Consider the following 27,184-nt stretch of genomic DNA (forward strand, 5'->3'; position numbering starts at 1 on the left):
CACTGGTCATTCACACACATGCCTTTCTTTTATGAGATGCTGCCCTCAGCAGAAATAAAAATGATTGTTTCAAAGCTGCCTATTGACTTGTCATCCAATACAACAAACCCTTAGAAGTGATATAAAGGGTAGAATTTTAATTGCAGAGTCAGGGGCAAAGTCCTCATTACTCCACTAACACTGCCGCTGGCTGCATGTACACTAGTTTAAGAGAAAAGATTAAAAGACCTAAATAGAGGTGACTAAAAAGGGTGTGGTAAGGGATGCAAGAACTTACAAATATTTGAGAGCTACAAAAATAGAAATTTTGAACACAGATAATTGTAGACTCAAAGTTAGAAAGAACCTCAGCGATCACTGTTGAGCTTACAAACAGGTTAAAATTACAAGTGATGACAAATTTCAAAAACTAGCTTTCTAGCTGTAATATAAGTTTAATTTCCAGGAAATTAAACTTATTTCTATTTCACAAATCTTTATTTAGTTCAGCTTAAAAAAAAAACCCAAAGCAACATTAAATCCAGTCTTTATTTATAGAAAATACCCACAGTAACATTTTAAGAATATTTTTTCTTTGAGTTTCCATGGCATCATGAGCAAGTTTACTCTTCCATTTAAATCTTCCAAATAACTAGATATTTTAAGATTGCATTATTTTTCAGATTTAAGTAATAAAATAATCATGTAATATCATAGCTAGACCTAAAAGAAACTAAGGGTAGAAATTATGCATAGTGTTTATAAAAGTGTGTAGTTGAGTTGAACATTTCTTACTGTTTCCTAGCGAGAGAGTTTATATTTATGGAGGATCTATAGTGTTTTTATGTAGGCGGATATCTACATTTTAAAAATCTTACTTAAAAAGAAAAAAAACTTTCTTGGTATTGTCAACTTCATCCCTGCTGCTAAGGATCTTAGCCACTTATCTGTGTGCATGCTAAGTTGCTTCAGTCATGTCAGACTCTTTGGGACCCCATGGACTGTAGCCCACCAGGCTCGTCTGTCCATGGGATTTCCCAGGCGAGAATACTGCAGTGGATTGCCATTCCCTTCTCCAGGGGATCTTCCTGACGCAGGGATTGAACCTGAGTCTCTCATATCTCCTAGACTTGACAGGTGGATTCTTTACCACTAGCACCACCTGGGAAGCCCCAGCCATTTGTTTACCTGTGGTCAAAAGCAGCAGTGCATGACTCTACAAGGTTTTCCTTACCCATGGAAAGGCTCTCCTGCTTTGTGACTTTTAACTTGAAACGTCTGACCAAGCCATCCTTTTATGAAAGTTTTTGGTCACACTGATCTGGTTTGCTGCTTTTGCATTCCACGATTCAGCAGATATTGTTAGTTGAGGCTGGCTTCAATCTGGTCAATCCACTTGAATATATCATCTTACAACCACAAAACGCTTTCAGTTCAGAAAACAGGTAACTTACAGGGAGAAGCAAAGAACATTGGATTAGTAATCACTGCTTGGTCTAAAGTAGGCATTCAATTAAAACAATTTTTTTCCAATAGATAAATGGATTCTAGCCACAGCTGTCACAATTTATCTTAAGAGAACCTGGGCAAGTCACTTCTTCACTCTCACCCATTTCTTCATCTGTAAAAATCCTAGTTCACTGATCTCATTACCACGAAGGGACTTTCACAGGAGAGTAAGCACCCTTGCCGTGTAACTGAGTCATGGAGAGCTTCTATAACTATTGATGCCCAGACCCCACCTCTAGAGATCAGGTTTCAATTGGTCTGGTGATGAGGCCCTGTACTTTTGCATCTTTTGAAAGCTCCCATGGTGGTACTGTATAGTCCATGGGGTCGCAAAGAGTCGGACACGACTGAGTGACTTTCACTTTCATGGTGGTTTTAAAGCACAACCAGGGTTGAGAATAGCTGCCCAGAAATCTTTTTACACATCTTTTCCTAATTGGGGAGCATTTGACCTCCTTCAGATCTGTGGTGCTAAGTCAGTCTCATGAAATGCTATAGAAGGGTACAGGATCCATGCAGGGGAATCTGTGTTTAGTTTGTTATATTCATTAAGGAGAGCAGAAATTCAATTCTGATTTGATAAAGCTAAATATCCCTTTTTCAAATCTATGTCAATTTCTTGACTTCTCTAAGGGAAAGGGTATGACAAACCCACACCAACAAACTACCAAACCTAGTCCTACTTCAGTGTCATGAAGATTAAACAAGGCACTTTTGAATGTGCTTTGTAAATATAATGAGCCATCCAAGTATGTATCGTACCAGTAAAAATGCAAAATTCTGAAGTGATAGTGTAAAATCTTATTTCCTGTCACACAACAGAGTACATATTAATTAAAGAAGGTAGCATAATGTAGTGGAGACAGCACTGACCTGGGAACCCAGAGGCTTAGATTTAAGATTCAGTCATGTGAAGTCTTGGACAAGTCTCTCTGGGCTTAAAACTTTCATCTCTCAAAAAAGCGAGTCAATTTCAGACCTCTAAGATTTCGATACCTGATGTTCAGATGGGACACATCCAAATCTCACACAGCCTCTGGAATGTTCAGGCTCTCTCTTCAGTACAACAGAATTAGATGAGCCATTGAAGACATTTTTCTTTTAACACTTGCTCTAAGGAGAATATCCTCAACTGGGCAGGTTAGGGAGTTTTACCCTCAGGAAAGATCAGTTACAACTGACAATTTTTCTCTTGTGCCCTCAAATTTCTAAGCCCATCTTTATCAAGAAGTCTTCTTATATACCAACCAGGTAAAGTGCTCTAAGCCTTTTCCATTTCAACAAATTTTAAACAATGGCTGTTTTGCAAAGTGTGTGTCTTTCCTAGCCAGTCTGTTTACCATAACTCACAACCAATCATGATATTCTTCCAAATTCCAGAATCCAGAAATGTCAGTTGTTCTAGAGTCAACCAAAATAATGGCACTGAATAAGTACTGTAATATCAATGTGCTCAGTTAATACTATACTACTTTGCATTAAGATTGCTTGGTTCTGGACTAAATGCAAGAAATAACTGACTTTCCACTAGCAAAATGACCTCACCCATTTCATTTTAGAGTATGCATCTGTAAGTCTGTTAAGGCTGTGGAAGGAGGAGGAAAGGATCTGGTCTAGTTCATCTTTCATCCTTTGCATCTGGCACAGAGAATATAAATGCTTATATATGCTTAATGCATTATTCATGGATTGAAAAAATTCAATGAATAGATGAGCAATGGTACAGCAAGTAATCAGGCAAAAACCAACAGTATAAGATTTTTAAGTAAATGCTTGTCAATTAAAAGACTTTTACTTTTCCAGAATACAGAATTAGATTCCAACAAAACACTTTTAATAAAATAAGGCACAATGTTTGATAAGGCAAAATTCACACAGAGGGTTAATGTTAGATCACATTCTTGTGTGTGTCCTGGGTGGGGGGAAAGGAGGTATAGAGTTTAATTAGCTTAAATATTCTGATTAGAGCATTTACCATTACAGGTAATATATAAATCTGATGTAATAAACTGTATCTTGTTCTGAAAATAAAATGTAATTATTGAGTCACATTGCTTAGTTACACTGTTACTACTGTTTTAAACATCTATATACCTATAAATTAATTCACAAGATATCAAATACAGAAAATTAAGGACTCAGATAATAAGATGTAATTTAACTAAAGTAAAAGTACATTTATTTTCAATATCCTTTGTTGATACTTTAAAATTTCAAACTTTATAAAAAGTTAAAATACTGGTTATATAAAATATTTCTCCCATTATATTTTTGTTTCTCAGGAGTACAAAGTGGGCTCAGAAATGCAACAGATACCAATTACAGACACACAAGTCTTTCCATGACTGTTGTAAAGTGATTGTTGAGGTTAATACTCCTTTTCAATAACATATCAATGCCAATCATTTAAGTTAGTGAAAGGATTCTCTTAAAACACTAGTTGCAGACAGAACTAACCAATTTAGTAATGTTTCTGTTGAATCAGCAATAGTGATGTCAATCTTATCCCCAGTTTCTTCCTGTAACTGGAATTGAAAATACAATAGTTTTACCTGATTTATTCACAGCCAAAGGAAGAAAGTAACTTCTGGTAAATGCAGATAGTCTCTCCAACCATGGCTTTCTGGTATAATGGTATATAACCTTCATTATACTAACAAATTTAATATTAAGTAGATTGAATACTATCTCTTACAATAAACTGAGACTAATAAACAAGTTCTAGTTAAGTCTAGTAGCACCCAAATCAATATTACCCTGTGAAATGTTTGATAATGTGTCATGTTTGCTGTTAGTGAACTGTTATTTTCTACATCAATTTTTAGCAAATATGAACCAAGAAGAGACAGAAAAAGAACACGGATATCTACACGCAAAAATATTAAAACATACTCCCCCTTTAACCTGGTATTACAAAGAAAGCACAAAATATGCTAATAATATCTTTATATGATGCTATCAATATGCACTGGCTAGGAACTGGAAGCAGATGTTATTTTCTTTATAAAGTAATATGAAAAGAGAATATACCTTTTCACTGATTTTATTTCAGGGACCCTAATCCTTCTGTGATAGTATGCCTGATTAGGATTCCATCTCCAGAAGCCCTCAACTCATAGGCATTAGGCCTGCTTTTAGGGGAAGAAGCCCTTCAGGATCACAGTCATTCTCCCTTCATTCAAAAGCAAGTGGTCACAAGACTGTCACATACAACCTGATGACACAGTTCCCCGAACTTTGGCTCTAGAAGGGGAGATTTAAGGCACACACCTCCTAAGCAAGACTGAAGGCACTGCGACCTTTAAAAAGATCATGACTATAATAAAACACAAGGATGGATGCTATTAAACCCATCAGATTAATGTTACAGAGTGCTTAATACAGGGACAGTGAAGGTCAAATACCTTTCTAAACAACGGAAAGAAGAACTACGCATTCCAGGTCATGTTGCCTAAAACCTACACAGCAGTCTTTACTGTTGTTAAATACTCAACACAACTTCAAAGCTATTTTGGACTAAATGGGGAGAAATATTTATACTGACATAATAAAATCTCTACTTTGGATGAGAAGACCATTTCTTCTCATTCAGGTAAAAATTAGGTATTTCTAAATAAATGCAGCTTTACTAATTTTTATACACTACATATATACACTATGATAACAAGTTCTGCCTACAAAGGGTCTTATTTAGAATAACTTTTTATATAAACAGCTACTGCTAAGATGCTTTGTAAGATCAAACTTTATTTGCACTAATTTGCCTAGTATTTTTTTCTCTTTTATATAGTGAAAAGGTAAACATTAACCAAGTGTGTACCACAAATTCCAAGTTACTGAGGTATTACTTGCTCCCTTTGGAAAGACCAAGGTTAGCCGTAAGAAAATCCTATTTGCTGGCCCTGCATTACGGCGGAGAGTGAGACAATCTCCCACCAGCAGAAGCTGAAGCAATTTTGTGATAAAGGCTTCCAGATGGTAGTTAGTGGGCCACTTAGTTTCAAAACAATTTAATCTTATTTTAAAAAACTTTCTTGGCTCAAGGATCTCCCTGAGTGACTTCTCTTTCTCTGTCCTTTGTTGTTTTTAAAGATTTCTTTCACTTAACACTCCAGCAATCAGCCTTTTCCTTGTCTTCTGTTTTTTTTTTTTTTTGTCTTCTGTTTAAAATTGGTATTTACAATGCATGGTAGACTTGGTCTGCAGTGGTTCCCCGCACTAGTGTGGACTGCTTTCAACTCTACATTTAACACAAAAATTTCTCAAATTTGAGGTATAGTTCATGATGCCAAGTCTTTACTTTTAAATTTGTTAACTTAAAGTTCCAAATATCAAGAATTTTAGGGTAAGAGACGCTTCCTAAATCAGCAAGCATTTAGAAGTAAAATATGAACAGTAACCCTCAGATCTACCTCTACTACACAAATACAGGGAATGCTGAGAACCCTGACTGGCTTGTCCTTTGGTCAGCCAATCCCTGGCACCATGGAAGCAAAACATTCTATTACCTAATCTTCCGATTTCCTAAAATCCTAGGACTATTTCACCAGCTCAGTTTGGTGACACTTGAGAGAACTGGATTCTAGGAATAAAGATTACTAAGAATGTTCATTTCAATTTCAAACCCGCAATGAAGAATTCCATTCTAAACACACTAATGTTCCTCCTACCCTCTTCCTTCCCCCGCTGTGAATGCTTTGGTTAAGTAGTTTTATCCACATTAAATTTTGGTCATTAAAATTGCCCAAGTGGAGCAATATCAAAAACTTACACAAAAACAAGTGACTTAGTACCTAGAGACACTATCAATTTAAATGTGCAGTTAGCTATACGACTCTGGAACTGTATCTCACTCCTGGTTAATTTTTATAGCCATCAGTTACCAAAACAAGGAAGGCAGAGAAAAGAAACAGGGAAAAGCTTAGAAATTATTAGCAGCTCTTATAAAGATTAAGTCAAGATTTAAAAAAAATAAAGAGATAAAACTGACAGCTAAAATGTAGATTTCAAGTAAAAGTAACCAAAGACAGCTGTATACTAATCAGAGATTTTCAAATGTACATACAAATATAACATTTTGCTGGAAGACATTTTGCTATATACAATGTATACATCTATATTGTGCAACAAAGACTAGACACTGTTTCTGGTTGGACTGAGTTAAGCCTGTAAAAAATCAATCAGAATATCTTCTTTCCTGGAAGCTGGCAAGGTTAAGTACCATATCTACATTAGAAAATCACCCAAGCTGTTACTTAAATCAAACTGGTAACGAATTAGGAAGTAAACCTAAAGCATTTCAGCCAGAAAAAATTTGTTCCTATCAATTTTAGTCTTTTACTATGAACACATTATTTACTTTCTATGAAAATATTTTATGAATCTTACCTAAATCACTTACTGACAGAACACTTTGGGCTTGCCACTTAGGCACTGCCTAAGTCACCTTTATCTTTCAGTCTTGTACTAATAGTATGTAGTTTCGTGCATGTTAAGTCGCTTCAGCCCTATCCGACTTTTTGCGACCTTGTGGACCATAGCCCACCAGGCTCCTCCGTCCATGGGATTCTCCAGGCAAGAATACTGGAGTGGGTTACCATGCCCTCCTCCAGGGGTGGAACTTGTGTCTCTTTTGTCTCCTGCACTGGGAGGTGGGTTCTTTACCTCTAGCACCACCTGGGAAGCCCAGTCGTGTGGCTCAAATGGAAAAGTAAACAAAGACTTTTTATTACTTCCATTTAATGATATAATCACCTATGTACTACTTTGCTAGGCAGTAGAAATATACTACATAACTTCTATAAACATAGAAAATTTCTGGATCAAAAGGAAAAAAGAATCTTATTACAACAGAGTGAAGGGATTCACTCCATAGCAGCGTTTCACAACTGCAGTCATGAAACTCTCATGATGTTTCATGAATTAACATACAATAAACAAACAAACTATCCTACAGTATATTCTCTTCTAAAATAAACTATATATATGACAAAAACCTAACATATGTACATATCATTATTATACAACAACCTGCTTTTAAGAAAAGGTGTGCCCAGTCATGAATGCCAGAAGTCAGAAGGGAGATCATCTGATGTTCCAATGTGTTTCAGGACTATGTCTTACTCTACAGGTAATATTCTCCAACAAACCATTATGTTATGACAAGTAAGTTATCTAATGATTGCTAGTGTGTGCTGTGTATTTTATATTACAATGTCAACTTATAGTTGTACTATTAGTTTTTACTGCATACTAGGTTAATAAAAATTTGGTCATTTCTACTGGCAATATGTGAAACCATTTCTCTGCTATATTTTAAGGCTGTATTAATACATTTAAAATATTTTATCATTATTTTCAAAAAGTACACCATGGTTAAACTTGTTTTAAAAACTGTTCTACTGTGTAAAGACAATGACTGCTGTGCCCAATTTTGTTTCAATTGTTGTCGTTTCTCTAGTTTTTCTTTAAAATTGGAGGAAGTTACAATTCAGTACACACAAAGTCATATCCGACTCTGTGACCCCATGGACTGTAGCCCACCAGGATCCTCTGTCCATGGAATTCTCTAGGCAAGAATACTGGAGTGGGTTGCCATTCCCTTCTCCAGGGAATCTTCCCAATCCGGGGATCAAACCCAGGATCTCCTGCATTGTAGGCAGGTTCTTTAGTACCTGAGCCACCAAGAAAGCCCTTTTACACAGAGGCAAAGGAGCTACAGTGGACTCCTAAAACCTTTAAAATCTTTCTCCTGTTCCTTTAATGCAAGATATAAAGAAGTTTCCTACCTAACATCTCTTTTTTGTTGAAAGAAATCTGATAGATTTTTCCATCAAAACCTATTATTCTTTCTTAAGTTCAAGCTGGTTGGCTCCCCATTAAGTATAAAAGTGATTTGTTTAGACAAAAATGAAGTTAAGGTGGCTATGAGCTCAGATGTCAGATATACGTTTGTTTACCTAGCTCTGTTAAAGCATATTTTAAACCATTCTGCATAGTATGTCAGGTTATAGGCTGCTCTGGTATCATTTCTTGAATAAATTTCTAAATTCTTGTTATGATTAAGGCACTATTACAGTCACTGCTGGATTATACAAGGATAACAACAATCACATAGAACAAAGGAGCAGAACTGAAGAGTTTTAAAACCCCACATAAGAGTTATATCCCTTCCTTTGCCAATCAGTAGCTGAGAAAGGTTTAGGTCCTATGTAACCATCTGTGAGCTTATCTGAAAAACTGTAATCTAGACATAGGGGCAATTCAAGAAAAGAGGGTTAATCCTGTTATGGTATAGCGGTCAACCTAAACTCAAGGACAACACTGATAAAAATTACAGCTGTGATAATTTCTATCTTCATGTCAACTGTCACAAGCCAAAGCATTGGTGGTTTATCACAGTACGGCTCTGCAGAATGTTCCATTCTGTTGTGTGATTCATGCAAAGCTTGAAAACTGCAAACAATCAGCTAAATTTGAAACTGCCATTCAGAGCGAATTATATTCCAAGAATCCAAACATGGAATTGGGCTTCTTCCTGCTGAATGGCGAGAAACACAAAATCTCCAACTATGCCATGGACATTTAAGATACAGTTTCTAGTGAACCTCAAAGTCTAGTCTCTTTTCTAACCACCGCTGCTCAGTCTTTTACTGTTTCACACCACCCCGCACCCTTTTCAACCAAGAAGAACTTTCTGCATTCTGTGTGCAGCCACACTAGCTTCATCTTCTGAGTCAGATTCGCTCTGGGATGTGGAGCTATGAGAGGCAGAACTGCAAGGGGAAGAGCATTCTGGCGAACACAGGTAGTGCATCAGAGGGAGGCGGTATTTCCCACAGAAGTCCACAAATTTAATCTGTCTGACGCAGCAATCAAAGTAGACTCCTGGAGAGAAGGAAGAATAAGTACAAAGTAATCATTACAAAGCAAAGCAAAGAGCCACGGTTTCTTTTTTAACCCTATATTCATCACTTTGAAAAAATCTTACAGTCTTCTTTTTTGAGAATCTTAAGCAGAGGTAGTGGCTGTTTCCATAGTTGTTTATAGAAATACTGGAAGGTCTTAGAGATATCAATCTGACTACAAAGAAAAGGTCAGGAGATTTACTTTAAAGGGAGTTGGCATTAAAAGGACACTGTGGACTCAGCTTGTTGTCTCTGGTAACTTGGTGGACAGGGACTGATAGAGATTATAGGATACCTAAAGTGCCCTTTCTCCATCCCCCAAGCCACTCCATGGTACTACCCTACAGTCAAGGAACTTAAAAAAATAAAATAAGAAAAACCGACACACAAAACTCCTTTGATAACGACCTTACAGAATTAGTTGTTACAGGAAGGAGATGACTGCCGGCACCCCGTCCTTACGTAATGAGAAGGGAAATTAAAAGTTAACCGAACGCCGGCGTATTCCCACAGGGTCCAACGGCACAGCTTCAAAGCTGTCTCACTGCCGACCTCACCTGACTTTCACGCTGTTATATGCTGCGACACAGACTGAAACTAGTAATTAGCTTTCTTGATGCCTAATTTAGTGCTCCTGATCTGTGGCCCTTCAGCTGAGTAAATATACAGCTAGTGATGACAGGCAAGCAGAGGCTGCTGTGTCGTGGGCTTCCGGCTGCTTCTCCTCCTGTAGGTCTCTAACTACGAAGGCTGTCACAACAGCTGCAGTATAATTGGGACACTTAGAACCCTGGGTCCCATCGCCTCTCTGGAGAAGAATCTCAACCTTTACACTCTACCTAAGATTCCTCTGTAACCAACTACTCTGTGTATATAACATATGGGACCAAAATAAAAAGATGTGGTCCAAGCAAAGGACAACTTTTCTCCTATTAATTTTTCTTCTGTTATTTCTCCATTGACTTTCTGATTTTGTGATTCTGTATTAAGTCAGTATAACTGATAGTTTAAAAAGGGAAATTCATAGTATGTTACTTTGAACAATGTAGGAAAGTGGACCAATTCAGTAAACTGATCAATCAATATTAACAATAAGTCCCCATAATGTGCTAGCTTCTAAAACAGATAGAAGTAATAAAGCATTTATAAAATTAAGCATTATAGAGTTGCTGTTGTTTAGTCACTAAGTTGCGTTTGACTCTGCAACCCCATGGACTGTAGCCTGCCAGGTTCCTCTGTCCATGGGATTTCCCAGGCAAGAACATTGGAGTGGGTTGCCATTTCCTTCTCCAGGGGATCTTTTCCACCAAGGGACTGAACCTGCATCTCTTGCATCTCCAGCACTGGCAGGAGGATTCTTAACCACTGAACCACCAGGGAGCGCATTATAAAACAGCTGAAACAGTATAATACTATCTTGTCATTTGTAAGATCTCCAGACTATACAAAGACAAATTATCTTACAAAATAAAAAATTACTTTTGTTTATAGAGTTCAACAACCAAGGAATCTTGAGGGGGAAAATGTCAATGGTTCACTTCAGATTATTATCTCAAATTTTAAGCTAATAATGTAAAAAGTATTTTTGTTCCTAAGATAAATAACATAGCAGTATACTAAAGAACTCATTAAGAAGCCATTTAAGAGAGACAGGAGAATTCTTGTAGAGGTCCATTTCTAGAAAAGAAAGAAAGTGAAGTTGCTCAGTCCTGTCCGACTCTTTGCAACCCCACGGATTGTAGTCTACCAGGGCCCTCAGTCCATGGAATTTTCCAGGCAAAAGTACTGGAATGGGTTGCAATTTCCTTCTCCAGGGGATCTTCCCAACCCAGGGATTGAACCCGGGTCTCCTGCATTGCAGGCAGACGCTTTACTATCTGAGTCACCAGGGAAGGACAGATTCAGAGATTAGATACAGACTATTAAACCTGAGGGCCTGGTGTGAGTGCTGTCTCTTGCAACTGTTGAAGCCAACTTGGAAAGGAAAACCAGAGAAAACCAAAAGCACTTCTAACTTGGCACAGCAATCTCTACTTCTAAGAATAAGTGCCCAGAAATGGCCCAGAGTAGCGTCATTTTTCTTTTTTAAACTATTAGTATCCTTGACCTTTAATATTCTTTGAGAAACTTAAATCACCTTCTCTCTTTTTAACCTTGTAACACTTTTCAAGGTATAATAGGACCTAGAGAGCTGGGGAAAACCTCAGCTCTGATCATATTTATGCAGCATTTTCCTGGCACCCACATTTATCCTACAATAATAAAAACCTTCCTGTACCCCTATTAAGTTGGATTAAAAAAAAAAAAAAAGTCTTTTATGAGGGAGACAAAATAAACTGACCTGTTATCATTTACTGATTCCTCAGGCTTAATAGTCTGTATCTAATCTCTGAATCTGTCCTTCCCTGGTGACTCAGACAGTAAAGCGTCTGCCTGCAATGCAGGAGACCCGGGTTCAATCCCTGGGTTGGGAAGATCCCCTGGAGAAGGAAATTGCAACCCATTCCAGTACTGATCCCTGGCGCTTCAGGCCCTTTATAACCTGGCCTCAATGTACCTTTCACTCTTCTCTCGTTACTCCTTTAACTGTACCTTTCAGTCAAATTGTTTCTCATTTGACATTTTTCTGCTTTTGTTCCCAATTTTACACTCTCCAGCTGAAAAGTTTTCTAACCTCAATCAAACCATATCAAAATTCAACTCACGTTTCAAGAACCGTCTCATCTTTTCTAGATCTAATAAACGTACTCTCTCCCTCCTATGATTTCCAATAGTATTTTGGATTCCTACTTTACTCTGAGTTACATCACATTATTCAATTCTCTCCAAATGCTCTAAACTCAAGAAATCTTGAACCACGAGTTTAAAAGAATATTGAATTCCAAAAGACACTCTGAAATTGGTACATCTTCACCCTATTCTCATACATTTTGAAATATACTTTACAAAGGTACCTGATACTCAGAATGCTGAGTCTAAAAAAATGTCCTTCAAATAAACATGAAAGGTAGCTAAACATTTTAGAGACTCTTCTAAAGCATTTAGAACTATTTATGCTTTGTGTTTCCCCTCATATTACCAATTTAGCTTATCCTATGATAGTTCCATGACAGGATAAGACTTTCTGGGTATTTTGCCTTGTGTATGAATTTGAAAGTACCATGAAAAGAAGAAATGAAAGAAGAGAGGGAGGAAAGAAAGGAGGGAGGGAGGAAGGAAGGAACACAGAGAGGGTGAGATGTCTTACTATCTGGTAAAAGGGTGAAAAGATAAAGCAAACAGAAACAGAGACAAATCACCTTTCTCTGAAAGAAGACAGCTAATTATAACATTTAGATCATTAATTTAAAAATAACTAAATGAATGGGTAACAGGACACAATTAACTTACCTCCACACTTTGGGTTTGGACAATTGCTGGCTAAACTCAAGTATCTAAGAAGATTCCCAGGAAGATCATACGGAGTGTAGGAAATATTTCGAATTTTAATGGTCCGTGCAGCTAACTCCAGGAGAGTTGGAGGATCATAGGTTAAATCTCTAACGAAACGAACAACCAGTGGGTTCCCTCGCAAACTCAGTTCTTCCAAATGAATAAGGTTGAGGATCTCTCGAGGCAGGTATGTCAGCAAGTTATTGTGAAGACTAAGGGAACGAAGTGAATGCAACCTAGAATGAAGGCAGTACAAAAATCAACAGCCATAAGCAAGGTAACTACCCAGAGAGTTAAGTGAAGAACTCAATCTCCCCATAAGAATGAGCCATTAAGGTTAATATCAATGCAACTAAAATTAAAAGATGCTGAAACTAAATTAGAGCCCAAATTTGTGTATATCATAGAATCTTAGAGAGCTCCAAATACTTAGAAAGTATTCTGTGCTAGCTGATATAAATACTAGATGTAAAGGCTTTTTTTTTGGCATGCTTTATCATTCAGATATCTAAAAAAGCAAAGATTTCAAATGCAACAGGAATCAAGCTCCTTCACATTATCTCACTGGGTATGAATGCTACATAGCAAATATGAGTCACCAAAATTCCATAAAACCTTGGGGAACCTATGCCAAAGTAATACCCTATTTTTGATTACAGAAGAGAGGCTCAGCAACTATGGAAAACAGCATGGAAGTTCCTCAAAACATTAAAAATAGACCTGTAATATGATCCAGCAACCCCACTCCTGAACATACATTCAGATAAAACTATTATTCGAAAAGATACATGTACTGCTATTTTCACAGAAGTACTATTTGCAACAGCCAATATGTGGAACAATCTAAATGTCCATCGACAGATGAATGGATATAGAAGATGTACTCATACACACACACACACACACACACACACACTGGAATACTACTCAGCCATAAAAAGAATGATATAATACCATTTGCAGTTACATGAATGGACCTAGATTATCATACTAAGTGAAGTAAGTCAGGAAGAGAAAGACAAATACCACATGATATCACTTACATGTGGAATCTAAAATATAACACAAATGAACATATCTATGAAACAGAATCAGACTCACAGACTTGAAAACACACTTCTGATTGCCAAGGGGATATGGGGTAGGGGAAAGAAGGATTAGGAGTTTAGGCTTAGAAGATGCAAACTGTTACATACAAGATAAACAATAATGTCCTACTGTATAGCACAAGGAACTACATTCAATATCCTTTGATATACCATAACAGAGTAAGAAAAAGAATACATACATATGTATAACTGAATCACTCTGCTGTATAGCAGAACTTAACACAACACTGTAAATCAACTGTATGTCAATAAAATTTTTAAAAATAATAAATTTTAAAAAGAGAAAAAGAGGCTCAGTAATATTGAAGAATATGTCAGAGCATTTAAAAGTAAAATTAAAAATAAGCAACCCAATTCAGAGCATACCTCAGAGCTTTCTGTATCATTTACTTTGATAACACTTAATTCTTTTCCACATACAAACCATGTGGGTGAATGCTGGACAGTAATTCCTAAGCACGGATGTGTATCTACACATAAACTCCTGAAAATACTCACTGTGAAAGCTGAGGAGGCACACTCTGGATTTTGTTGTCACATAATACCAAGTAATTCAGAGAAGGCAGATTTCCTAATTCTGGTGGTATTTCTTTGATGAAGTTTCCTCCAAGATATAAACACTCTAAACTGCAAAAATAAATGAAAAAAAGTTGGACAAGTACCTCATTGTCTTTATTAAAATGAACACGTATCATTTATCCATTCAGCAAATGGATAAATTTTATTCAGGATTTCTTTGTCTATACAGTCTTTGAAGGAAGAATGCAATCTTCAGGGAGCTCGTATTATAGGTAAACAGGCAAGACACTCCAATGTGAGACAGTATTGTAATTAAATGCAAAATAAGGCATCAAATAAGCCCAATGTGATTAAAATACCAAAATGAGCAGAACAATCCATAAATGATGTAAGGTTTAACAAGTAGAGAAATAATAAAAGGACATTAGTTCTGATTAGAAAGGCTCCCAGAAGTGTTACAACTTCAGCTGGATTATGAATTTAGCCCATTTAGGATAACAGCAGGAAAGAGGAACTTCAGGTTCCTCTTCAGGAAAGAGGGTTTTTATGGGATAATGAGTATACCTTTTGACACATGAAAGAATTCATTTTGAGGAACCCAGAGTACAGCTGGAGAAAGGCCAGATTATAGGAGCCCTGTATTCTATGCTGGTGGGTTTGGATTCAATACATTATCATTCCACTGAAGAACGGAAAAACATGCTTAAGTTTATATTTCTTCTTTGCTCTTATTGTAGCAACTGTAAACTTCAGAGGCTAACTAAACAAATTATGCAAAACTGAACCAGTATTATGAAATTAAAGTTCCGGTTAATCATCTTATTTTCTAATAATGCTAACAATATTTTAGACACAGCATATATAGAACCAAAATGTACTGCTACTCCTTGTGGTGATGACCGGTAGACAGGCTCTCGCCAAAACTTTCTGGAGCAGCAGGAGCAGAGGTGGCACAATCAGTTCTTGCTGTATACCTAAAACACAGACATACAGATCTTCTCCATTACTATGTTATTTTGTCTTCCTGCTATATCTGCTAACTCAGTAGACACTATCATTCTTTTAAGGTAACTTTAAATGCAGGGAAAAATAAGTCTACTCAGTTCAGTTCAGTCACTCAGTCGTGTCCGATTCACCCAAACGCGTGTCCATTGAGTCAGTGATGCCATCCAACCATCTCATCCTCTGTTGTCCCCTTCTCCTCCTGCCTTCAATCTTTCCCAGCACCAGGGTCTTTACAAATGAGTCAGCTCTTCGCATCAGGTGGCCAAAGTATTAGAGCTTTCAACAAAGTATTCAGCTTCAACATCAGTCCTACCAATGAACACCCAGGACTGATCTCCTTTAGGATGGACTGGTTGGATCTCCCTGCAGTCCAAGGGACTCTCAAGAGTCTTCTCCAGCATCACAATTAGAAAGCATCAATTCTTTGGGACTCAGCCTTCTTTATGGTCCAATTCTCAATGCACACATGACTACTGGAAAAAATCATAGCTTTGACTATATGCACCTTTGTCGGCAAAGTGATGTCTTTGCTTTTGCTTGTCATAGCTTTCTATCCAAGGAAGAAGAGTCTTTTTAACTGTAGTCACCATCTGCAGTTATTTGGGAACCCAAGAAAATAAAATCTGTCACTGGTTGCACTTTTCTCCCTTCTATTTGCCATGAAGTGACAGGACTGGGTATAACGATCCTATTTTTTTTTTTTTCTTTAATGTTGAATTTCAAGCCAGCTTTTTCACTTTCATCTTTCGTCCTCATCAAGAGGCTCTTCAGTTCCTCTTCACTTTCTGCCATTAGAGTGGTTGCATATCTAAGGCTGTTGATATTTCTCTTGGCAATCCTGATTCCAGCCTGTACCCTGCATATTAGTTAAATAAACAGGGTGACAATATACAGCCTTATTGCATCCCTTCCCAATTTTGAACCAGTCTGTTGCTCCATGTCCATTTCTAACTGTTGCTTCCTGACCCACGTACAGGTTTCTCAGGAGATAGGTTAGGTGTCTGGTACTCCCATTTCCTTAAGAACTTTTCACAATTTATTATGATCCACACAGGCTTTAGCATAGTCAATGAAGCAGAAGTAGATGCTTTTGTGGAATTCCCTTGCTCTCTCCATGGTCCAACAATTGTTGGCAATTTTATCTCTGGTTCCTCTGCCTCTTTGAAACCCAGCTTGTACATGTGGAAGTTCTCAATTCACATACTGCTGAAGCCTAGCTTGAAGGATATTGAGCATAACCTTGTGTAATGAGCACAACTGTATGGTAGCTTGAACATTCTTCAGCACTGCCCTTCTTTGGGACTGGAATAAAAACCAACCTTTTCCAATCCTGTGGCCGTTGCTGAGCCTTCCAAATTTGCTGACATATTGAATGCAGCACTTTCACAGCATCATCAGCATCATCTTTTAGGATGTGAAATAGCTCAGCTGGAATACCATCACCTCCACTAGCTTTGTTCATAGTAATGCTTCCTGAGGACTGCTTGACTTCACACTCTAGGATGTCTGGCTGAAGGTGAGTGACCACACCATCATGGTTATCCAGGTCATTAGGACCTTTTTTGTGTAGTTCTTCTGTGTATTTTTGCCACATCTTTTTAATCTCTTCTGCTTCTGTTAGGTCCTTACCATTTCTGTCCTTTATCATGCCCATCCTTGCATGAAAAGTTCCCCTGATATCTCCAATTTTCTCCAAGAGATCTCTAGTCTTTCCCATTCTATTGTTTTCCTCTATTTCTTTACATTGTTCATAAAAGAAGGCATTCTTGTCTCTCCTTGCTATTCTCCAGAACTCTGCATTCAGTAGAGTACACTGGAAGGTCAAAAAAGGTTTATCTTAGGAGGTGACACTTGAATGGAGATCTGATTGAAATGACTGAGGGAGTACAAATCTCTGAGGTGGAAAAAAGCTTGGTGTGCTGTGAAAGAGCAACACAGCCAGTGTGGGTACATCAGGGTGACAGAAGGGGTTTAGTGGAGGGTGGCGAAGTTAGAAAGGTAGCCTGGGAAAGCCAGATCACAGAGGACCTTCAGGCCTTAGCAAGGATTTTGAATTTATCCTAGGTAGAAGGGGTGTGAACAAAGGTTAGTTGTGTAACTTGACTTAACACTTTAGAAGGATCACTTCAGTTACTGTATGGAAAACAGTAGAAGTGGCAGGGAGAGGTGAGTACAATGGGAGGGGTGAGAGCAGGAAGACCAGACTGGAACCTATGGCAGTCAAGTTCAGATGTAAAATGATAGAGAGATGCTTGGTACATCTTTTTCTACCCTTTAACTTTAAACCTACTGAGGTATTTCTATTTTAAGTAAAACTCTCATAAACAGTGCACAACTTGAATGTTGATGTGTTTGCCCTGGTGTTTTCTATTACCATGGTGTATCTCAGTATCTTTTCCCCAACAGCCTGCTTTTGGCTGTGTCCATCAAGTTTCCTTTTGTCTCATTCCTCCTCTATTATTTTGAATTGTATGTGCTACATCTATTTTGTTAGTAGTTACCCCTTCAATTTCCTTTGCCCTTCTTCTAACTTCCAAACACACATCCATGCGCCCTTCTCTGTCATCTTCATATTATCATCTTGAATTAATTCTACCTTGATTTGAAAATAAACTAAAATTTATTCCCAATCAATAATTACTCAGAATCATCAGTAAGCTTTATCAATTTCTCTGTTTACCACTGTTTTTGGCAGTTGCTATTTCTTTTAAAGTTCATTTTTCTTGGAGCACATCCTTTAGAAGTTCTTTTCAGTATGGACTCACAGTTGTTCATCTTTTAGTCCTTTATCTCATATTTTTTTTTTTTTAATCTCTGCTGTTTTTATATTTTCCCTTCACACCCGAATAATAGCTTGGCTGGGCATAAAATTCTAGGTTGACAAATACTTTTCCTTAGCATGAGGAAGATACTGTTCTACTATCTTATTACAGCCCATATTACTATTATTCTTTGAAGGTAATCTGTTTCACTTCTTATTAGGAGTTTTCATGATCTTTTTTCTTTATCCTTACTGTTCTAAAGGCTTTTTTTATGCTGTATCAAGATACCAGTTTAGAGTGCTCTCTTTCTTTAATTGTGGGAAATTCTCAACTACTATTACTTCTGGCACTGCCTTTCCTATATTCTCTCTATTCTCTTTCTGGAATTCCTAGCAAATAGCACTTTGAACTTCAGGATCTATTTTCCACCTCTGTTAACATTTCTTTCATAGTTTCTACTTCTTTATCTTTTTGTGTGGCATTTCAGAGTGTCTCAGTAATCTCTTTATGCTTAACTGATTCACGGCTCACCAGCTGACTTCAGTCTGCCAATCAGCCCACTGAGTTCCTGGTCAGATATTTTTATTTCTAGAAATTCCAATTGGGGTTTTCATAGTTATCAGTTTTAAAAGTTCTTCTGTTTTTTTTTTTGCACTGATGAAGTTCCCTCCTTTATCCTCTGAAATTAGGAAATAAACTTAAAGTCCTTTATAGGCTGCCTTATACATCTTTTCTCAGATAAAATTTCTTCTATTTGTTGATTTTCTTATCTGTATTTCATAATCTCAGATTTCCTTGATGTATGGTGATTCAAAGAGCCAATTTGAATCTGAATCTCTGTCATTTAAAAAATATATTTATGATACTTCTTTTCTATTCTTATTGGGTGAATCTTTTCAAGGCTGCATTTCTCTCTTTAGATTTACAATGCTCAGTAAAAGTAAACAGAAAACTTTAATCCTGACAGCCTGTTTTATTTTTCTCTTTTAAGTATCATCTTGTGGCAAAAATCAACAGTCTGGATACAAAACTGAATTCTCCTACATGTAAGTGCTTAAGCACTGGTGAAAGAGGTTCCTAGGCAAGATTTTTTTTTATCTTACACATTATGGTATAAGCTATTTCTCAGTTACTTAGAAATTTTTATTTTTCAAACATGACAGCTACAAGAATAGAATGGAATGGAATAGAGTAGAGTAGAAAAGAATACTTGGAATCCAAAACAGAAACTTCTCTGGAAAAAACACTTTTTACTGAGACCACTAAGAAAAAATTTTTTAGCATACTGGGAAGTCCTTTTATAAAGGATCTGACAGTAAAATAACAACTTGCAATTTAGTCTAGTGAGGAAGAAAAGAAAAGAAAGTGATGAAAGGGACAAGTGAATCTGACAGCAAATATAAATATGGTCCTTTCTATATATTTAAGTCAGGAACTAAGAGAAACTACCATCTGGTAGCCAGTTACTACTTAGTGTTTTCTCTTTGTGTTTTGGAGTTGGTGGGGAAGTACACAGAAAGGATGCCAAACTTTTAATAGTTAACGTGACTTTGGCAGAAAAAGATATGACATCCCAAAATATAACCAAATCCATGATTTCAAAACCATATGAATCTCTTTGCAACTGATGGGTATCATTAATTAGCATATACAATCAGCATATTAAATTTACATTTTTAGGTTTATGTACCACTTTCAAACTCAAATAATTTCCAAAATTCTTGGACTTAAAGCTTTTCAATGATTTGTGGGAATTACATTTCTAAAACACACTCTACTATTTCCAAACATGCTTTTCTATAAGGATAAAGGAAACTACTGTAGAATTTAAAGCAAAACTGTAGTGTTTATGTTTAAAAGTTCTTGTTTTTGTCAACATTGCACTTCTGTCAATCAGCCTTGAAACAACTCTATTCTTTTGGTGTTTGACAAAAAAACAAAAATCAGGAAAGTCATTCACAAAATTTAGAGAATTCTTCCTTTCATTTTTGTTTAGGGTTAACAGGCCAACCTTAAATTTGTTTCCTGAAGAGTATCTCACCTCTCCAATCCTTAGGGATACTGGGTGCCTTTCTTCTAGGAAGCCCAGTGACCCACTAGAAAAATACACTAGGCTCCCCTCAGTGCCAAACAACTTAAACACAGGTGTAAGCAGGACATGTTTTGTTTTTCCACCCAAACAAAAATCATGTTAAATATAACAAATATATACATGAGTCCTATATTATGGTTGGTAACACGGAGATGGACTTAAAGTAAGACAGACTGGTTCATAAAGATGCAGAAAACAGAAAATAAGAGAACAGAAAGCTAAGAATCATACACTTGTGGATCAAGAAAGTTGTTTTCCTGAGGTAGCACGTTCAGACTAAATGATTTTCAAATACTCACCACAGGCTTTTAAAGTACATTATATGTTCAAAAGCAGAAGCACAAATGTAGGAATCATTTCTTGGTATTTGCCCCAGACTAACGCATTGAAAGAAAGCAGCCAGAAGGAAGAATTGAAAGCCAGAGAAAAACTCAGTATGTGACTCTAATGGGGTAAAGAGTTTTGATTTAAATTTTACTGCATTCTTTTATCATCTGGTTGAGTCATCTCTTTTTGTAAGATATCAACCTATTGCAGCTAGCTTCAAAACATTCCAGGACATTAATATTTAGTTTTTATTTCTATCACAATTCTCATATTTTTAATTTCTAAAGCAACCTGGAAAAGGTCAGTTTTCATTCCAATCCCTAAGAAAGGCAATGCCAAAGAATGCTCAAACTACCGCACAACTGTACTCATCTCACACGCTAGTAAAGTAATGCTGAAAATTCTCCAAGCCAGGCTTCAGCAATACGTGAACCGTGAACTTCCAGATGTTCAAGCTCGTTTTAGAAAAGGCAGAGGAACCAGAGATCAAATTGCCAACATCTGCTGGATCATGGAAAAACCAAGAGAGTTCCAGAAAAACATCTATTTCTGCCTTATTGACTATGCCAAAGCCTTCGACTGTGTGGATCACAATAAACTGTGGCAGATTCTGAAAGAGATGGGCATACCAGACCACCTGACCTGCCTCTAGAGAAACCTGCATGCAGGTAAGAAAGCAACAGTTAGAACTGGACATGGAACAACAGACTGGTTCCAAATAGGAAAAGGAGTACATCAAGGCTGTATATTGTCACCCTGCTTATTTAACTTATATGCAGAGGACATCATGAGAAATGCTGGACTGGAGGAAGCACAAGCTGGAATCAAGATTGCCGGGAGAAATATCAATAACCTGAGATATGCAGATGACACCACCCTTATGGCAGAAAGAGAAGAAGAACTAAAGAGCCTCTTGATGAAGGTGAAAGAGGAGAGTGCAAAAGTTGGCTTAAAACTCAACATTTAGAAAACTAAGACCATGGCATCTGATCCCATTACCTCATGGCAAATAGATGGGGAAACAGTGGAAACAGTGTCAGACTTTATTTTTGGGGGCTCCAAAATCATTGCAGATGGTGACTGCAGCCATGAAACTAAGAGACGCCTACTCCTTGAAAGGAAAGTTATGACCAACCTAGACAGCATATTAAAAAGCAGAGACACTGTCAACAAAGATCCGTCTAGTCAAGGCTATGGTTTTTCCAGTGGTCATGTATGGATGTGAGAGTTGGATTGTGAAGAAAGCTGAGCGCTGAAGAATTGATGCTTTTGAACTGTGGTGTTGGAGAAGACTCTTGAGAGTCCCTTGGACTGCAAGGAGATTCAACCAGTCCATCCTAAAGGAAATCAGTCCTGAATATTCATTGGAAGGTCTGATGTCGAAGCTGAAACTCCAATACTTCGGCCACCTGATGCAAAGAACTGACTCATTTGAAAAGCCCCTGATGCTGCAAAAGATTGAAGGCGGGAGGAGAAGGGGACGACAGAGGATGAGATGGTTGGATGGCATCACCGACTCAATGGACATGAATTTGAGTAAACTCTGGGAGTTGGTGATGGACAGGGAGGCCTGGCCTGCTGCAGTCCAGGGGTTGCAAAGAGTCAGACACAACTGAGCAACCAAACTGACTTACTGAAAGCCACATCAGGCTTTCAGTGAAAGCCTGTGAAAGAGGTCATGGTCAAAACAAGAATTATACCTACTTTTCCAACATTGTAAGAACAAAACCAAGTTTCTCCATATATTAGCTGAACAGTTACTATACCTACTTGTTGAATAAGAACTTCATATTTTGATGGAAAGAATCTACATCCACAACCTCATGATTCACACTGAGCCTAATTTACTCCAGGGAAATGAAGCTAATCATAAAAATAGGATTTTCACCTTCTACTTATTTGTTATTCTTCAAAGTCATCTTTCAGAAACCACTTTTTAAAAATTTTATCACTAGGATCAACTGAGTACAGGAAACAAACATCAAGATAACCTGCTAAATCTGGAGGATCAACTCCACCAATTAAGCCAGGAGTATTTATTTGTTATTCCCTCCTGGAAGGATGGAAGGTGGGGAAAAAGGGAACCTTTACATGCATTATATACTCTGCATTATTTTTTAAATTGTTAAAGAGGGCAGATATATTCCAAGTATCCAGAAACACCTCAATTGGTTTTAAAAGCAACTTAGCACAATACACAAAACACATCAAGGTTACCAATGAGGTCGAGGGAGCCCACGTATATTCTAAGAGAAAATGGTGTTCTTGGGCAGGTACCTTAGTTAGAGTTTGAGTAACTAAACTTTTGCCTCTCCTTTTTTGAAGCTTTAATGTATTATTTCAGTACTAAGTAGTAAGCAGCCTATGAGGATTGAACCACATGAATCACACTGTCACTATTTGGCCTCAAGCAAATCACTGATACTAAATCTCAGTTTCTTCATCTGTAAAAAGAGGGTGAACCAGGCCAAATGCCTAGGCTGTCTCTGCTTCTAAGAGTATAGCATTTCTACATGACCCCTTTCAGCCTACATTCGACTAGTGTCTATATTTGGAGCATATAATCTAAACATTTACTGATTCTTATCAGTAAAAAGAAATAGAGCATACAATTGAAAAGTGAAAACACTGACATAAAAGCATCTACACACAATTGGAGACAAAGGGGCAATGACCAAAAACCACACATAGTGGTCCAGAAAATGAGATCAATCAGGAAAATGGCTTTAGCCACAGTTCTGATCTGACTCAAGAGAACAGCAGTCAGAAGAATTAGGTTCTAGCCCTACTCTGTCACTGTGAGAAATTCATGTGTTTGAAGTCAGAGATCCCAAAGGTCAAATCCAGTTCTACCACTTATTGGCTTTGTTACATGAAGATTTGACTTCTCAGGGCCTCAGTTTCTTCCTCTCCTCACAGAAACATTGTGAAAATTAAAAAGCATATTCAGAGGACAAAGGCCTGCTGCACTGTAAGTATTTAAAAAAAAAAACAGGACTTTTGCCTACCTTTTCTCCCATGTGATGGAAATAATAGTTATCCTGAGTTTTCCTTAGTATGTTTAAAAAAAATTCAAATGAGAATGTTGTAACTACATAACATCAAAATTAGAAAAAACAAGGTCTGACAATTTTACATTTAAATCCCTCTCCAACTCTATTTCTTACTATGTCTCCTAGCATTACCCTAGTATAAGCCACCATCATCTCTCATTCTAGTAGAAGAGACTCCTTCCAACCAGCCCTCAAAGTCTCTTCTCAGCTCTTTACTCCCTCCCCACTCTATTCCTGCACAGCAATAAGACAGCCATGCTTTTATAAAACTCAGGTGTACTTCGAATAAAATCCAAGCTTTACCATGGCCTTCAAGTTATGACATGGCCTAGGATCTGGTCCAAATTTATATTTGCCACCTTTCCTGTTGCTTACTTTCTCACTATGCTCTAGTACAATGACCTCCTTTCAAAATTTTGGCCTTCAGTCCTTCTTGCCTCTGGGTTTTCACGGGCACTGTTCCTTCAGCCTGGACTGATCCCATCCCATCCTCTCCTGGTTAACTCCTAACTCTACCTTTAAAAGCTCACCTCAAACGTTACTTGCTCAAACCAAACCAAGTTACTTCATTTCAAGGCACTCCTACTTCTTCTCAAAACTTATAACAATTGTAATTAGACAATGAAGTTAACAGCTGTTTAACCTCTCCTCTGTTACAATGCTCCAGGAGGGTAGGATCCCTTTCATCACTGGATCCCCAGCACCTAGGACAGTGCCTGACAGAGGGTAGGTACTCCACAAAAATCCGCTGGGGAGTAAACAAAGGGACATCTTGTCCAAGCGCCTTCCTTTGCAGATTAGGAAACTGTAGTCAGGATATGGTAAGGGACTTGCCTAAGCCTGGGACACCAAGAGTTCTTACTCTCAGGTCAGTGGTTTTTCCACTACACTTAACTCTGAGGTCCCTTTCAGCTCTAATATCTGGTTATCTCAGAAAACTCAATAAAGGATGCAAAAAGACTTTATAGACGGTAGTTACTTTTCTTTCACTTTGGACAAAACACTTGCTTTATTTCCCACTTTATTGAAGGGACTTTTGTTATTTCTCTGCTTCCTTCTTCCATTTAATTCAACATATATTTACTGAATAATCCAGTCGATGAGGCAGATCTGTAAACACGGAGTTATAATCAATAAGGTTAAATGCAATGGCAGGGTGCATGAGGTACAAAAGAAGTACAGTTTAGACAATAACTAATTGTTGTCCAGGAAGCAGTAAAGGAAGGAAACAAAGAAATGGCCTTCAAAACAAGTTTTGAAGGGTGAACAGGAGTTTGCCAAAGTGCAAGCAACATTCCAGACAAAGGTAACAGCAGCACAGAGGCACTGTACCCATTCAACACATATTTAGTCAGTGCCTACAAGGTAAAGCGCACAGATTAGGGAACTCCACAAATACTGGAATACCACAAAACCACAAATTGCTGGTATCGTTACAGAGAGGACGGATGGAGCAGGAAATGTCGTGAAAAACAAGGATCAGCTCCGAGCACCTTGTATGTCACGCCACAAAGCATAAACATTGGTTTATAGGCATGGAAAACCACCCAAGACTTCGGAGTGAAGTGACAACCGCGGATTTACATTTGTTAAGAGTGTGTGCTCGGTTCGGTCACTCCCCCAGACCCCAGAAAAATTGTCTTGAAAATCTGCACAGGGCAAACACAACAAACCAAATGCTGCTGTCACACCCATGACCTTATTAGATCTCCACTCCAACTCGACGAGCTGGAAGGGCAGTACTCGCAGTTAAAGAGTTCAAAAAGAGCCTGGACTAAAGACGGGTACGTGATCCCACGGCGCCAAGACCAGATGAGGGGCTCCGGAGCTCCCGGACCCCGTCCCGGGCCTCCCTACTCTCAGGAAGGCACCCACTCACCTCCTCAAGTTCTCGATCTCGGCCGGGATGCTCTGAAGCTGGTTGCCGCCGAGGCTGAGGGTCTGCAGCGCGCGCAGCTCCAGCAGCGAGGTGGGCACCTCCTGGAAGCAGTTCCCGCTGAGGTTAAGCACCTGGAGGCTGCGGCAGAGCGGCGACTGGGCCAGGCCCTTGGGGAGGGCACCCGGCCCGCCGAGCCGGTTGTTCTTGGCCAGCAGCGTGCGCAGGCCGCGCAGCGCCAGCAGCTCCGGCCCCAGCGCGGTCAACGCGTTGCCGCTCACGTCCAACAGCTGGAGGTGCGGGAAGCCGCTGCCCAGCGCCCGCGGCAGCGACACCAGACGGTTGTGCGGTAGCAGCAGCCGCAGCAGCGCCTCCCGCGCGCCGCGCCGCTCCTCGCCCCGCGCCTCCAGCTCCGACTCCAGCGTCTCGAGAGACACGCTGAGGCGAGACAAGTTCAGTTCGGCCTCCCCGGCTGTGGCCACAGCCGCTCCAGCCTCCTCCATCCCGGCCGCCGCAGAGGGCCGCGCTCGACCCACAGGCCGGGAGCTCCGCGGCGCCCCGGAACCTGAACCTCCGGCTGCGTCGGAAGTGGCGCGGGCGGGCGCTAACCCCGCGCGCCCCCGCCGAGTCACGCGACGCGAGGCGGCGGGGTGCGCGCGCCGCTCGGGGGCCGGGCTCCGCCTCACGCGGCACACGACGCGCGGTGCGGTCGGGGCGCTTCGGACAGTGGCGGAGACCCGGCGTCCTTGGCGCTACCCAGTTACCCTAGGAATCCGGCAGTGTGTGGGCAGCCGCGCTTTATAGTCTTTGGCGTCGGCTGACCTGCCTCCGGGGTCCAGGACCGCCTCGGTAAACAGCCCGAGGACAGTTTAGTTGTTTTCGCTTTGAGGGTTCGGGCGTCACGGTGCACCGCCTTCTTGGTTCCTACCCAGTTTAGGAGTGGGCCCCCTGGTCTGCGGGATTCAGCGAGCGCTCAGGAATGTAGTCGTGATTCAGCTCCGTGACTGCAAGGCCCAGGAATTTCAAGTCCCGGGATTAACCAAGACGACTTTGAAGGGCGGAGGCAGCTGGACTAGAAATCAGAACTCTAGGTTCTTACCTGGGGTTCAGCTCTTAAATAGCCTTATTTTCTTGGACAAGGGATTTAATTTCAGTTTCACCACCCATAAAATGTGGATAATCTTTGCCCTCCTTGCCCTACAGCATTTTTAAAAGGAATGTGTATCAAATAAGGGCCTTTCGCCATTTTAGCTGTAAAAGTACTTCTGTAGTTTTTTGGTTTAAGTTGAAGTGGCTGGAAATGAATCTGGGAGCCATGGAGGAGTTTTAGTTAACTCGAGACAGTTCGAAGTAATTGATCAGCTAACGAACGCGGAAAGCATTGTGGATTGCCATTTCCTTTTCCAGATTGATGTTTTACTTCAGGTCAAAAACCACAATTTAACTGAAAATCTACACTCTGGCTTTAAGTCAGTATTTCTGATTAACATTTTGTGTCTCGCCCTAAACTCAGTCTTTTCTGAAATTACTTTTTATAGTTTTGGAAAGTCATGAATAGAAATAATATTTGGTGTATTTTTTACAAAGTTAATGCATAAAAGTGTTAAAAGATTG

General features: G+C 38.9%; 1 protein-coding gene across 1 annotated transcript; it reads right to left on the bottom strand.

The window, feature by feature from the left end:
- Positions 1-509: 509 nt before the first annotated feature.
- Positions 510-27,008, bottom strand: LRRC58 (leucine rich repeat containing 58). Its single transcript, XM_043475011.1, has 4 exons — positions 25,574-27,008; positions 14,435-14,563; positions 12,786-13,063; positions 510-9,375 (listed from the first exon to the last, which is right to left on the bottom strand). Exons 1-4 carry the CDS (start codon positions 26,071-26,073, stop codon positions 9,167-9,169), a joined length of 1,116 nt encoding a protein of 371 aa, XP_043330946.1. The 5' UTR covers positions 26,074-27,008; the 3' UTR covers positions 510-9,166.
- Between the last annotated feature and the right edge of the window lie 176 nt (positions 27,009-27,184).

Source organism: Cervus canadensis, chromosome 7 (assembly GCF_019320065.1).
Source record: "Cervus canadensis isolate Bull #8, Minnesota chromosome 7, ASM1932006v1, whole genome shotgun sequence".
In the NCBI taxonomy this organism is placed as follows: Eukaryota; Metazoa; Chordata; class Mammalia; order Artiodactyla; family Cervidae; genus Cervus; species Cervus canadensis.